Genomic DNA, 14,361 nt, shown 5'->3' with positions numbered 1-14,361 from the left:
CGCCGCTCGGATGCGCTCTTTGTCCTTGTCGCTGGCCAGCGTAAAGGGTCGCAGGCTTCCAAGTCAACCTTGGCTCGGTGGATCAAGGAACCAATTCTGGAAGCCTACCGCTCTTCTGGGCTTTTGGTTCCTTCAGGGCTGAAGGCCCATTCTACCAGAGCCGTGGGTGCGTCCTGGGCTTTGCGGCACCAGGCTACGGCTCAGCAGGTGTGTCAGGCGGCTACCTGGTCGAGTCTGCACACTTTCACGAAACACTATCAAGTGCATACCTACGCTTCGGCAGATGCCAGCCTAGGTAGGCGAGTCCTTCAGGCGGCGGTTGCCCACCTGTAGGAAGGGGCCGTTTTACGGCTCTTTTACCGAGGTATTCTTTTACCCACCCAGGGACTGCTTTTGGACGTCCCAATTGTCTGGGTCTCCCAATGGAGCGACAAAGAAGAAGGGAATTTTGTTTACTTACCGTAAATTCATTTTCTTCTAGCTCCAATTGGGAGACCCAGCACCCGCCCCTGTTCCCTTCGGGCTGTTGTTTTTTTGTGTACACATGTTGTTCATGTTGAATTGTTCTTTTGGTTCATGGTTTCAGTTCTCCGAACATCCTTCGGATTGAATTTACCTTAGACCAATTTATAAGTTACCTCCTTCCTGCTTTTGCACCAAAACTGAGGAGCCCGTGATGCACGGGGGGGTGTATAGGCAGAGGGGAGGGGTTTACACTTTTAAGTGTAATACTTTGTGTGGCCTCCGGAGGCAGAAGCTATACACCCAATTGTCTGGGTCTCCCAATTGGAGCTAGAAGAAAAGGAATTTACGGTAAGTAAACAAAATTCCCTTCTTTGTCAAGTCTAAATGGGATCTAAGGCCCTGATTCATCAATACTGGCGTTCATGCTGGTCTTCCCGAAGAGGGATGATGAAATCCGACACGCCTCATTGATAAAGAGGCGCAACCCTTATAATGAATTATAGCGAATCTAGAAAGTGGAGTGCACTGCCGAGTGTCAGTGCACAAATCTTAATCCAGTCAGGTACTAAAATTTCTGATATTGGATACGCCACACATCGTCATGAATTAGATAAGCAGTGATGTCATGCTGCCAGAAGTCGCAATAGTTTTGCACAACCTGAGGTTTGCAATTTTTTTTTTTTTTTGCTGCATGTCAGATTTCTTTATCGTTCCTTTGGGAGACCCAAACCTTGGTGTATAGCTTCTGCCTCCGGAGGACACACAAAGTACTACACCTAAAAGGTGTAGCTCCTCCCTCTGAGCCTATACACCCCCTGGTCAACCAGTCCTAACCAGTTTTTCGCTTTGTGTTCAGGAGGCATACATGCACACATGCGTTCCCATATGATTTTTCCTTTTTTTTTTTTTCCCTTTTTTTTGGAAGAAGATTGAAGAAATGCGGGTCCACGTCTGGACCCCCGGCATGTCCCTTCTCACCCCACTGTGTCGGCGGTGTTGTAAGGTTGATTATCCAAGGCTGGAGCCTTACATGCCGTGCTCCTTCACCATCCCCACTGGGCTCTGGATTGAAGTGGGAGCCAGCACGGTCTCCATGCCTGGCAGGAGACCGGTCTCCATCCACAGCCCCTTGAGGACCCTGCTGGACCGGAGCACTCACCCTCAGGGACCGGGCCCTGCGTCTCAGAGCTAAGTACCTTGAGACGTTTATATTTTGGGGGTCCCTGTTCTTTATGTGTGGGTAGAGTGTGTTTACTGTGTCTTTACTGTTTTTTTGACATTTCCGGCGGGTTCTCTGGCTTTTCGCCCGAGAACTGCGCCGATGGTGCCTGCGCGTTGGCCGCGCTGCTCAAATTTAGGCCCCGGCTTCGCCGGAGGCCTAGTTTCGATTTCCTGCCCTCGCATGTCACTCATGCCGAGAGACAGGCATGGCCCCTCCCGGCGGCCGTCCTGCACAGGGGAGGGACTCTCCCCACTGCTTGGGTGCGACTCCCCCTCTGCAGGCCTCTATGGCCTTCCAGATCCGCCCTTTCATACAGGGACGCCCCTGTCCCGCCCCCTCTCTTCGCTCCGGCGGCCATTTTCTTCACTCTGTTCTGGCGTCCGGCACTCTGCACACCTGCTGAGGTGCTGTGCATTGGGGGTCCGGGTTTCTGGATCTGGAGGGCACACATCACCGCTCCAGCGGTCTGGTAAGCCGCAGCCGGTCTCCGGTTGTGGACCTCTGCTATATTCTCGCTGGGAATCACTCCTTTTGTAGAAGCCGTTTTTCCTCCACTCAGGCAGCATGTCTCACACAAGGAGCAAGGCTCCAAAGCTTTATGCTGTATGTGCTGCATGTAAGCTTCCGCTGCCTGAAGCAAGCACCTATCCACATTGTGAGGTTTGCTCTAACTTGGAGGTGCCACGGCCTGGGGTCTCGGCTCCAGTGGTCTCTCAGGCTGCTCCTGCACCTGTGGCTGAACCCCCGGCCTGGGTAGAGTCTTTTTCTAGGTCTATCTCCCAATCATTTGCTGAGTCCATGGGACTTTTGTCCAGGACTTTGATGAATATGCATCAGCCCCCTTCACAGGGTGCCTCTAATGCTCTTGCTAAGGGGCCCTTAGGACTGGAGCTCACAGAGGATTCATCAGGGCACGGACCCCGTCCGTCTAAGAGGCGCCGCGGGGTTCCCTCTCCCTCCTCATCCCGTGGCTCTGATTCAAGGGCTGAGGACTCGCAGGACGAGGAGGATGCCTATACAGGAGGCTCGGAGGCTAACTTCATGTGCCCCATTGACCCTTCCGAGGGTGACTCAAAATTTAGTGACTTGATTGCTTCCATTAATTCTGTACTGGATCTCAATCCGCCAGTATCAGAAGAGCAGCCCTCTCTGGCAGAAAAGCACCAGTTTACCTCGCCGAAGAGAGTAAAGAGTGTGTTCTTTAACCACTCCAGTTTTCAGGCTGCTGTGACCAAACCCAGGGCCTGTCCTGACAAACGCTTCCCAAAGCGTGGTTCTGATGACCGTTTTCCTTTTCCACCTGAGGTGGTCAAGGAGTGGGCTCACTCCCCAAAGGTAGACCCCCCCGGTGTCTAGGCTCTCAGCCCGGACCGTTGTGTCGGTGGCTGATGGCACTTCCCTTAAGGATGCTGCTGATCGTCAGATTGACCTTCTGGCCAAATCCGTGTATGAAGCGGCGAGGGGCGCGTTTTCCCCAGCCTTTGCAGCAGTGTGGGCCCTCAAAGCCATCTCTGCTAGTCTGGAGGAGATGCGTTCCCTCACCAAGGACCCTATGCCCGAGATGGTTGCCTTAACCTCTCAAGCTTCAGGTTTTTCTTCTTATGCCATGTCTGCCATGCTAGAGGCTTCTCACCGCACTGCGGTGGCTTCGGCTAATTCACTCGTTATCCGCAGGATCTTGTGGCTTCGAGAGTGGAAGGCGGATGCTTCTTCAAAGAAATACCTTGCTGGGCTCCCTTTTGCTGGTTCCCGGCTGTTCGGTGAACAGCTGGATGAAATTATTAAAGAGGCTACTGGCGGGAAGAGTACTTCCATGCGACAAACCAAGACCAGGAAACCTGCCCAGGGTAGGCTTCAGTCGAGGGTTCGATCCTTTCGTTCCTCCAACTGGTCGTCCTCTAAGCCCTCCGCCTCGTCCGCTACCTCAGCCAAGGACCAGAAATCCAGCTGGCGCTCCAGAGCGCGTCCACAGAAGACAGCAGGAGGTTCTGCCACTAAGGCAGCCTCCTCGTGACTCTCTGTCCGATCCAGCCACATCCTTAGTCGGTGGAAGGCTCTCCCACTTTGGCGACGCTTGGTTTCAACACGTCTCCGATCAGTGGGTGAGAGATATCATCTCCCACGGCTACAGGATAGAATTCTCTTCCAGCCCGCCAAACAGATTTTTTCTCTCAACTCCCCCTTGCTCCAAGGCCGCCGCCTTCTCACAGGTCGTGGCAGTCTTGCAGGCCAACGGAGTGATTGTGCCAGTTCCCGCCCGGGAACGGTTCAGAGGTTTTTACTCAAACCTTTTCCTAGTTCCCAAAAAGAACGGTACCTTCAGGCCCGTCCTGGATCTCAAGCTTCTCAACAAGCATGTTCGGGTGCGGCACTTTCGCATGGAGTCCCTGCGATCAGTCATTGCCTCAATGTCCCAAGGGGATTTCCTGGCATCCATCGACATCAGAGATGCCTATCTGCATCTGCCCATTGCAGTTTCTCACCAGCGTTGGCTTTGCAATAGGAGACGATCATTTCCAATTCGTGGCTCTCCCCTTCGGGTTAGCCACGGCCCCTCGGGTTTTCACCAAGGTCATGGCAGCCGTGATTGCGGTTCTGCACCTTCAGGGGTTGGCAGTGCTCCCTTACCTGGACGACCTTCTAGTCAAAGCGCCATCCAGCGCAGACTGTCAGCGGAGTGTCTCGCTCATTCTCAACACTCTAGCCCAATTCGGGTGGCTTGTCAATCTTCCCAAATCCACTCTGACTCCGACCCAGAGTCTCACGTACCTAGGGATGCAGTTTGAGACTTTGCCGGCACTTGTGAAGTTGCCCTTAGACAAGCAGCTGTTACTCCAGTTGGCGGTGCACTCTCTCCTGAGGCTCCGCCGTCATACCCTCAGGCGTCTGATGCAGGTGCTGGGTCAGATGGTGGCGTCCATGGAGGCTGATCCCTTTGCCCAGTTCCATCTGCGCCCCCTGCAGCTGGACATTCTCCGCTGTTGGGACAAGTGGCCTTCCTCCTTAAACAAGTCAGTGGCTCTGTCGCCACGGGCCAAGAGCTCTCTTCAGTGGTGGCTTCGGCCCCTCTCCCTGTCCCAATGGCGCTCCTTCCTGGCCCCGTCCTGGGTGATTCTCACCACGGATGCCAGTCTCTCCGGCTGGGGAGCGGTGTGTCTCCACCACAGAGCACAGGGCACTTGGACTCCGTCCGAGTCAACCCTTTCAATCAATGTGCTGGAAATCAGAGCCGTACTTCTGGCTCTCCTAGCATTTCACCATCTGCTGGCGGGCAGGCACATTCGAGTCCAGTCAGACAACGCGACAGCGGTTGCCTGCATCAACCATCAAGGCGGGACACGCAGCCGCCTGGCAATGATGGAGGTACAACGCATTCTTCAATGGGCGGAGGACTCCAGGTCCACCATATCCGCAGTCCACATCCCAGGCGTGGACAACTGGGAGGCAGATTATCTCAGCTGTCAAAGCGTGGACGGTGGCGAATGGTCCCTACATCCGGCAGTATTTCAGTCGATCTGCCGCAGATGGGGCATTCCGGACGTGGATCTAATGGCATCCCGTCACAACAACAAAGTTCCTGTCTACGTGGCTCGCTCCCACGATCCTCAGGCATTCGCCGCGGACGCTCTGGTTCAGGACTGGTCCCAGTTTCGTCTGTCCTACGTGTTTCCCCCTCTAGCTCTCTTGCCCAGAGTTCTGCGCAAGATCAGGATGGAGGGTCGTCGGGTCATCCTCATTGCTCCGGACTGGCCCAGGCGAGCTTGGTATCCGGATCTACTCCAACTATCCGTAGAGATGCCGTGGCCTCTCCCGGACCGTCCAGACCTACTCTCGCGAGGTCCGTTCTTCCGCCCGAATTCTGCGGCCCTCAAATTGACGGTGTGGCTCTTGAGTCCTGGATTTTGACGGCTTCTGGTATTCCTCCTGAAGTCATCTCAACTATGACTCTGGCCCGTAAGTCTTCGTCCGCTAAGATCTATCACAGGACTTGGAAGATTTTCCTGTCCTGGTGTCATTCTACCGACCATCCTCCTTGGCCGTTCTCCTTGCCGACCCTTCTGTCTTTTCAACAGTCCGGTTTGCAGCTAGGACTGTCCCTCAACTCTCTCAAGGGACAGGTCTCGGCCCTGTCAGTTCTGTTCCAGCGGCGTCTCGCTCGGCTGGCTCAGGTCCGCACCTTCATGCAGGGCACGTCTCACATCATCCCGCCTTACCGGCGGCCCTTGGACCCCTGGGACCTTAACTTGGTTCTCACGGTCTTGCAGAAACCCCCCTTTGAGCCCCTTAGGGAGGTTTCTTTGTACCGCCTCTCACAGAAAGTGGCCTTTCTGGTTGCTATAACTTCTCTCAGGAGAGTTTTTGATTTCGCCGCGCTCTCATCGGAGTCACCTTTTTTGGTCTTTCATCAAGACAAGGTGGTTCTCAGTCCGACTCCGGACTTTCTTCCTAAGGTGGTCTCTCCCTTCCACCTTAACCAGGACATTACCTTACCTTCCTTCTGTCCGGCCCCTGTTCATCGCTTTGAAAAAGCTCTACATACTCTAGATCTGGTGCGTGCTCTCCGGATCTATGTGTCTCGCACCGCTGCGCTTAGGCGGTGCACCTCTCTTTTTGTGCTAACCACAGGTCGGCGCAAGGGTCTCCCTGCTTCTAAGCCGACCTTAGCCCGTTGGATTCGGTCGGCCATTTCGGACGCCTACCAAATTTCGCAGGCTCCTCCCCCGCCGGGGATCAAAGCACACTCGACCAGGGCTGTCGGTGCCTCTTGGGCTTTTCGGCACCAGACTACGGCTCAGCAAGCCTGCATACCTTCTCGAAGCACTATCAAGTGCATGCTCATGCTTCGGCAGATGCGAGCTTGGGCAGACGCATCCTTCAGGCGGCGGTCGCCCATTTGTGAAGTTAGGTCCTGCCTATTTCTTAGTTTTATGTTTATTTCCCACCCAGGGACTGCTTTGGAACGTCCCAAGGTTTGGGTCTCCCAAAGGAACGATAAAGAAAAAGAGAATTTTGTTTACTTACCGTAAATTCTTTTTCTTATAGTTCCGTCTTGGGAGACCCAGCACCCTCCCTGTTGCCTGTTGGCAATTTTCTTGTTCCGTGTGTTTTCACATGCTGTTGTCGTGAACAGAGTCTCCGGTTCTTCCGGTTCTTCCGGTTCTTGCTCTGTTCTACTTTTGGGTGGCTATTCTCCTTCAGCTTTTGCACTAAACTGGTTAGGACTGGTTGACCAGGGGGTGTATAGGCTCAGAGGGAGGAGCTACACCTTTTAGGTGTAGTACTTTGTGTGTCCTCCGGAGGCAGAAGCTATACACCAAGGTTTGGGTCTCCCAAGACGGAATTATAAGAAAAAGAATTTACGGTAAGTAAACAAAATTCTCTTTTTCTGCTGAAACATCTTAGATAAATCAGGGTATTTCAATTTTGCCTTCTTATTATTGGTGATTTTACACCTAGACATGAATGAGGTGGCTTAAATCCACAAAAAAGAACAATATTGTGGAACTTGCGGTATGTAAGGTCCACTGTAAAGAATTGTTTAAACAAAAAAACAATATCACCTCTTCTAGTGATTCCACTGATCTACAGGCCTCCTGTCATGACATTCTGTCTTATAATGAATTATAAGCTGGAACCAGTCACAGGACATTATCTCTTGAGGCCGGTATAACTTTAGTACAGCAAAATAATCCATGGAGAGACCAGGGGAATTGCCATTTTATCCCCCTGTCAGTCCACAGGGGAATCAACAGCAAGATCCTCATGATTTTGTTTGGGTTTTTCCCTTCAGATGTTCCAGTGTATACTTGCAGATTTACTGCGGAAAGTGTCTTTCTAAGGGTTGCTTCACTGTGTGTTTTTATGGCATTTTTTGAGTGGTTCTGCTCCTAAAAACACAAAGGAAAGTGCTGACAAAACTAGATACTGTCCAATCAAAAAGCTAGAAAAAAAAACACTTCAGGAACAGAAATCTGTAAAAATGCTTGAAAAACTCTCCAGTGTTTAACCTCCAGAAAAAGAGCCCCTCACTATGAACAATACCGTAAGATGGAATATACACACAACATCTTTTAGACCTTGGCGCACCTGCTCAGTCCTCTTCTGCTAGTTGCTGCTGAAAGGGGGGAGAAAAGGCGCAAATAGGGTTTTACCCGGTATTAACCGTGTAAGGATGTAGAAAGATACACTCACCTGGAGCGGTTGTGCCAGTCACAACCCCTTGTAAAGCATATGAGTGTCCGCGTGGTTCCAGCAGCAGCCCCGTGAAGACTTAGTGAAAAAAAGGACATATATATATATATGTGAGAATCGGGTTTTAGCCGCGCTAAGAAACCACTGTTGCCAGGATGTAGTTTATATTGAAGAACTCTTTCTTTATTACAGCATCCAACGCGTTTCAGAGACATAAGCCGTCTCCTTCTTCAGGGAAAAAGAGAATACTAGGTATTCTCTTTTTCCCTGAAGAAGGAGACGGCTTATGTCTCTGAAACGCGTTGGATGCTGTAATAAAGAAAGAGTTCTTCAATATAAACTACATCCTGGCAACAGTGGTTTCTTAGCGCGGCTAAAACCCGATTCTCACATATATATATATATGTCCTTTTTTTCACTCTTCTGCTAGTTGTGACTAGTTGGATTGCTCCAGCGTTTGCTCAGTAAGCTGGAGGTCACTTTTCAATGTAAGTCTATAAGGACCAGAATGAGGCTCTCATAGACTTACATTGAGAGCTTGTGATCGTGCTCTTTTACATCTGGTCAGTCAGTAGCTGCGGTCACATGATGGTGGAACGGGACCAAAGCTGCGCCAGGAACAGCTAAAGAAGGCGGCTGATATTTTACTATGGGCAGGGAACAGATATTAGTGATACCACTTCAGCAGTAAAATGCAAAAAAAATTGCTGGTGTGGTGCTTTAAATTACTTTCCCCTTAGTTGAAATCGCTGTGATGAAAAGTATTTATATAAAGGTACAGCTGGTACAGGGCTCGGTTGTGATTCACAGCTGTTGATTTTAAGACATATAGCTGCCCATGTAACATTCCATTCCTATTTGGTTACAGAGGTAGTTTAGTCACAAGAGATCATTCCAAAATCCTGTCTGGAAGTGAAACACCCGATGTAGGCACACTTACTTTTAGAGCAGAAAAGAGAAGTATTGTAGAGTATTTATTTAGATCTTTTGAGGATTTGTTTGCTTGTGAAGCCTTATATTGGCCTTGTTTTTGTTTTTAACTTTGTTGTAACCACATTTTAACCTCAAGGTGTCAAAGATATAAAACACTGCCATGTGAAAAATATACCGTGATCTGGAAATAACAAATTACAAGTTTCACCTGACATATTTTAGGTCTTCAGGATTTACCAGCTCTTTTTGTTTTCAATAAACCACATTCTAAAAACAATAAGGTGATGAGGTTTTTTTATGTGTTTTTTTGTGCACATAAAATGCAGATTAGAGTTCCAGCAACATGGATGGGCTAAAGAAATCTCAGGCCCACTATGCTTTTTTTTTAACCCTGTAGAAATTGGCCTGTGGTGCATTTTTTAAATCCGCGACATGTCAATTTCTCTTGCAGTAAATGTGAATTTTATTGTGAAGTTTCCTGATAGACTTAGGGGTACTTTGCACGCTGCGACATCGCTACTGCGATATCGTCGGGGTCAAATTGAAAGTGACGCACATCCGGCGCCAGTAACGACGTCGCAACATGTAAAGCCTAGATGCGCCAATAAACGATCGCAAAAGCGTCGTAAATCGGTGATCTGTGTAGTATCGGACATTTCCATAATGTCGCACCAATAGGAGATACGATGTTGTTCCTCGTTCCTGTGGCAGCACACATCGCTGTGTGTGAAGCCGCAGGAGCGAGGAACATCTCCTTACCTGCCTTCCCTGACTATGCGGAAGGAAGGAGGTGGGCGGGATGTTTACGTCCCGCTTATCTCCACCCCTCCAATTCTATTGGCCGCCTGCCGTGTGACGCTGCACAACACATCCCCTTAGGAAGGAGGCGGGTCACCGGCCAGAGCGACGTCGCAGGGCATGTAAGTGCGTATGAAGCTGCCGTAGCGATAATGTTCGCTACGGCAGCTATCACAAGATATCGCATGTGCGACGGGGGCGGGTACTATCGCGCTCGGCATCACAAGCATCGGCTAGCGATGTCGCAGCGTGCAAAGTACTCCTTAAAGGGAATCTCTCGGCAGATTTTTGCTATGTAATCGTAGGATACAAAAGTAGAGATGAGCTTAAATATTAGTGTTCAGATTATTCGTAACAAAGCTCAAAGTACTATTCCAGTATTTGTCACAAATTACTAACCTAATGCAAGTCACGGGTAAAAAGAGCACTTTTTTGCCTACTAGAAGAGTACTCCGTATTCGGTAAGCATTATCCGAACACAAATAGTTACTATTCGCCCATCTCTAATAATAAGTATATTTAGGAAAAATTAGTTTGCAATTGCAGCAGGATATTGACGTCATATTGTAGTTGACACACAGCGCTAGTACCGTGGGCATAGGAGCTGTTGCCTGTCCCGTGCTTCCACACTGCTGTGTGAAAGGAGACTAATATAAATATAGTGTGAAAGGAGACTAATATCAGTAAGTATATTTTTAAAGGTGCTATTGACATGAATTTCTCACCAGATGTTGGTAACAAGCCATCCAATCCACACATCAAAGAAATCAAACCATAGTTGTCCATAAATTTAATGATGTGCAATAATAAGAAATGATTGATTGCTCTAAGTGGGGGAAACAAAATAATAATCTTGTAGTTTTGCTAGTCATTAAAAGGTATCATAAATATAATAAATGGTTAAATGATGTTACAAAGGAAGCTTTCAAGACTACTTAGATCTTTTCATCAGTCGTGGTATAAATGATCCATTCTTTAGCGCAAACACTCTTCATATCCTTAAGGTTTCATGGGCACCTTGTATAAACGCTGAGCTTTAGTTCCTTCCATAAATTTTAGATTGGATTCAGGTCAAGTGATTGGCTGGACCATTGCCTTTTTTTCGCAGGTTTATTTCTATGTTGTACCAATATACACAAAGAAAACCTGCATAAAAAAATCTGTAATTGCAATAATTTGCTTACAGAAATACTTAATTTTCTGGAACAATTTCAAGGGTGCCAACACTTTTGGCCATGACTGTATGTGTGTGCATTACGACATCAGTTCTGTATTTATCATCTAGTAAGAGCCCTTCTATACAAAGACATTGACTAATATAATAGGCACTTCTGCTTTGGGGCATCATCCCAATTGTGTTTATTTCAATCATCAGAAAAGTTTACGTGTTTATATATATATATATATATATATATATATATATATATATATATATAGTCAGGGCCAGAAATATTTGGAGAGTGACACAAGTTTTGTTATTTTAGCTGTTTACAAAAACATGTTCAGAAATACAATTATATATATAATATGGGCTGAAAGTGCACACTCCCAGCTGCAATATGAGAGTTTTCACATCCAAATCGGAGAAAGGGTTTAGGAATCATAGCTCTGTAATGCATAGCCTCCTCTTTTTCAAGGGACCAAAAGTAATTGGACAAGGGACTCTAAGGGCTGCAATTAACTCTGAAGGCGTCTCCCTCGTTAACCTGTAATCAATGAAGTAGTTAAAAGGTCTGGGGTTGATTACAGGTGTGTGGTTTTGCATTTGGAAGCTGTTGCTGTGACCAGACAACATGCGGTCTAAGGAACTCTCAATTGAGGGGAAGCAGAACATCCTGAGGCTGAAAAAAAAGAAAAAATCCATCAGAGAGATAGCAGACATGCTTGGAGTAGCAAAATCAACAGTCGGGTACATTCTGAGAAAAAAAGGAATTGACTGGTGAGCTTGGGAACTCAAAAAGGCCTGGGCGTCCACGGATGACAACAGTGGTGGATGATCGCCGCATACTTTCTTTGGTGAAGAAGAACCCGTTCACAACATCAACTGAAGTCCAGAACACTCTCAGTGAAGTAGGTGTATCTGTCTCTAAGTCAACAGTAAAGAGAAGAAGACTCCATGAAAGTAAATACAAAGGGTTCACATCTAGATGCAAACCATTCATCAATTCCAAAAATAGACAGGCCAGAGTTAAATTTGCTGAAAAACACCTCATGAAGCCAGCTCAGTTCTGGAAAAGTATTGTATGGACAGATGAGACAAAGATCAACCTGTACCAGAATGATGGGAAGAAAAAAGTTTGGAGAAGAAAGGGAACGACACATGATCCAAGGCACACCACATGCTCTGTAAAACATGGTGGAGGCAACGTGATGGCATGGGCATGCATGGCTTTCAATGGCACTGGGTCACTTGTGTTTATTGATGACATAACAGCAGACAAGAGTAGCCGGATGAATTCTGAAGTGTACCGGGATATACTTTCAGTCCAGATTCAGCCAAATGCCGCAAAGTTGATCGGACGGCGCTTCATAGTACAGATGGACAATGACCCCAAGCATACAGCCAAAGCTACCCAGGAGTTCATGAGTGCAAAAAAGTGGAACATTCTGCAATGGCCAAGTCAATCACCAGATCTTAACCCAATTGAGCATGCATTTCACTTGCTCAAATCCAGACTTAAGACGGAAAGACCCACAAACAAGCAAGACCTGAAGGCTGCGGCTGTAAAGGCCTGGCAAAGCATTAAGAAGGAGGAAACCCAGCGTTTGGTGATGTCCATGGGTTCCAGACTTAAGGCAGTGATTGCCTCCAAAGGATTCACAACAAAATATTGAAAATAAAAATATTTTGTTTGGGTTTGGTTTATTTGTCCAATTACTTTTGACCTCCTAAAATGTGGAGTGTTTGTAAAGAAATGTGTACAATTCCTACAATTTCTATCAGATATTTTTGTTCAAACCTTCAAATTAAACGTTACAATCTGCACTTGAATTCTGTTGTAGAGGTTTCATTTCAAATCCAATGTGGTGGCATGCAGAGCCCAACTCGCGAAAATTGTGTCACTGTCCAAATATTTCTGGACCTAACTATATATATATATATATATATATATATATATATATATACATATATATATATATATATATATATATAAAAAAGTTAATTACAAAGGTATAAACATAAGCTTCAAGTTCAATATCCTGGTTAAGTGGCTTGTCATACAGAACATGATATCCTTAACTGACTCCTCAGTGCACGTTTCATCAGAGCGGTTTCGGAGCTGGAGCTTCTTGGATTTGTAAAGCCTACAAAGCAGAAGACTGACCATGTGGCAAGGCTGACCTGGGGTGGATGTTAAGAAATGTTTGAAATAAATTTTTTGTACTTGATGCAATTTTTAGTGTGATACTTTCAGTAATTTGTACAAATTATAACCCCAGATATTCACTGATTGCAATTAAAATATAAGTATTGAGATGAAAAAAAAAGCAAAGCATTCAAAACAATAGCCAACTATTTAGTAATTGTTATCCCATAAAGAAAATCTACATAATCTCACTGTCCATTATATCTTCAGTTAAATTAATTTAAATCCTTCACCCCCCAGCGATTTTTCATTTTTACCTCACTTTCTTCCAAGAGCCATAACGTCATTTTTATTTTTCTGTCTTTATAATCAAATGAGGGCTTGTTTTTTGTGGGACGAGCTGTACTCTTGATTGACACTATTCATTCTGCCCCATATTGTACTGGAAAACGGGAAAAAAATTACAAGTGTGGTGAACTTCAAGAAAAGAAAATGCAATTCCACGATTTTTTTTTTTATTTTTATTTACCATGTTCACTATGTGGTAAAATGACCTGGCATTATGATTCTCCAGGTCAGTATGAGTTTGTTCATATATAGTTGTTTTTTTTTTTTTATTTACATGGTGGAAAAAAATTCTGATATGTCACCCATTTTCTGATACCCAAAATGTTCTAATTTTTTGGGATCTGGGGTTGTGTTATAACTTATTTTTTGGGTCCTGAGCTGACAATTTTACTGATACCATTTTTGGGTAGATGTTTTGATCGCTCCTTATTGCATTTTGTTGCAATGTTGCTACGACCAAAAAAGAAACATAAGTATGCCGTTTTGATTTTTCTTTACCAATCAGATTACTTTATATTTTGATAGATCAGACATTTCTGAACTCTGCAATACCAGATATGTGTATTTTTATTTTTATTTTTTTTTCAATGGGGCAAAAGCATGACTTGAACTTTTTCTGTTTTTCTTTTTGTTCCCCCCCCATATTTTTTAAAAAATGTTTTAATTCCTTGTTTTTACTAGTTCCCTCAGGGGACTTGAAGTTGATATACTCAGATTTCTTCTGCTGTTCAGAACGGTGCTTCAGCACTGCTTGGTACAGCAGAAATGGTGATCTCCTGTGAGCGCTGCTGCTCAGCCAGCGTTCACAAGAACTAAGTCATGACAGTGACAAGGGTCATCATGACAACCCATCGACGTCATGGGTGCGGGAAATGGCGCGTTACATCCCACTGACAGAGGGACATAACTAGTTAACAGGCGCTGGTCGGCTGATCAGATCACCTGACGTGCAGGGAAACGTGGGCTTGCTGAGTGAGCCCGTATTAAAGGGACAGCCAAGAGCTTGCACATGGCCATAAAGTGCTTATCCAAAAAATCTGAAAGGCCTATAGGCCCAGTCACACACAACGACTTACCAGTGATCCCGAAAACGAT

General features: G+C 46.5%; 1 protein-coding gene across 3 annotated transcripts in view; it reads left to right on the top strand.

The window, feature by feature from the left end:
* The window catches only part of ORC3 (origin recognition complex subunit 3), a 172,238-nt gene extending 159,238 nt beyond the window's left edge, over positions 1-13,000 (top strand). For all 3 annotated transcript variants that reach the window (XM_075340142.1, XM_075340143.1, XM_075340144.1), the window contains exon 21: positions 12,864-13,000. In XM_075340142.1, coding sequence (XP_075196257.1) covers positions 12,864-12,969 — 106 coding nt within the window. In that variant the 3' untranslated portion in view covers positions 12,970-13,000. The remainder of the gene's footprint in view (positions 1-12,863) is intronic.
* Positions 13,001-14,361: the final 1,361 nt, after the last annotated feature.

This window comes from Anomaloglossus baeobatrachus, chromosome 3, assembly GCF_048569485.1.
Source record: "Anomaloglossus baeobatrachus isolate aAnoBae1 chromosome 3, aAnoBae1.hap1, whole genome shotgun sequence".
Lineage (NCBI taxonomy): Eukaryota > Metazoa > Chordata > Amphibia > Anura > Aromobatidae > Anomaloglossus > Anomaloglossus baeobatrachus.
This window is presented reverse-complemented; position numbering and strand designations above follow the sequence as displayed.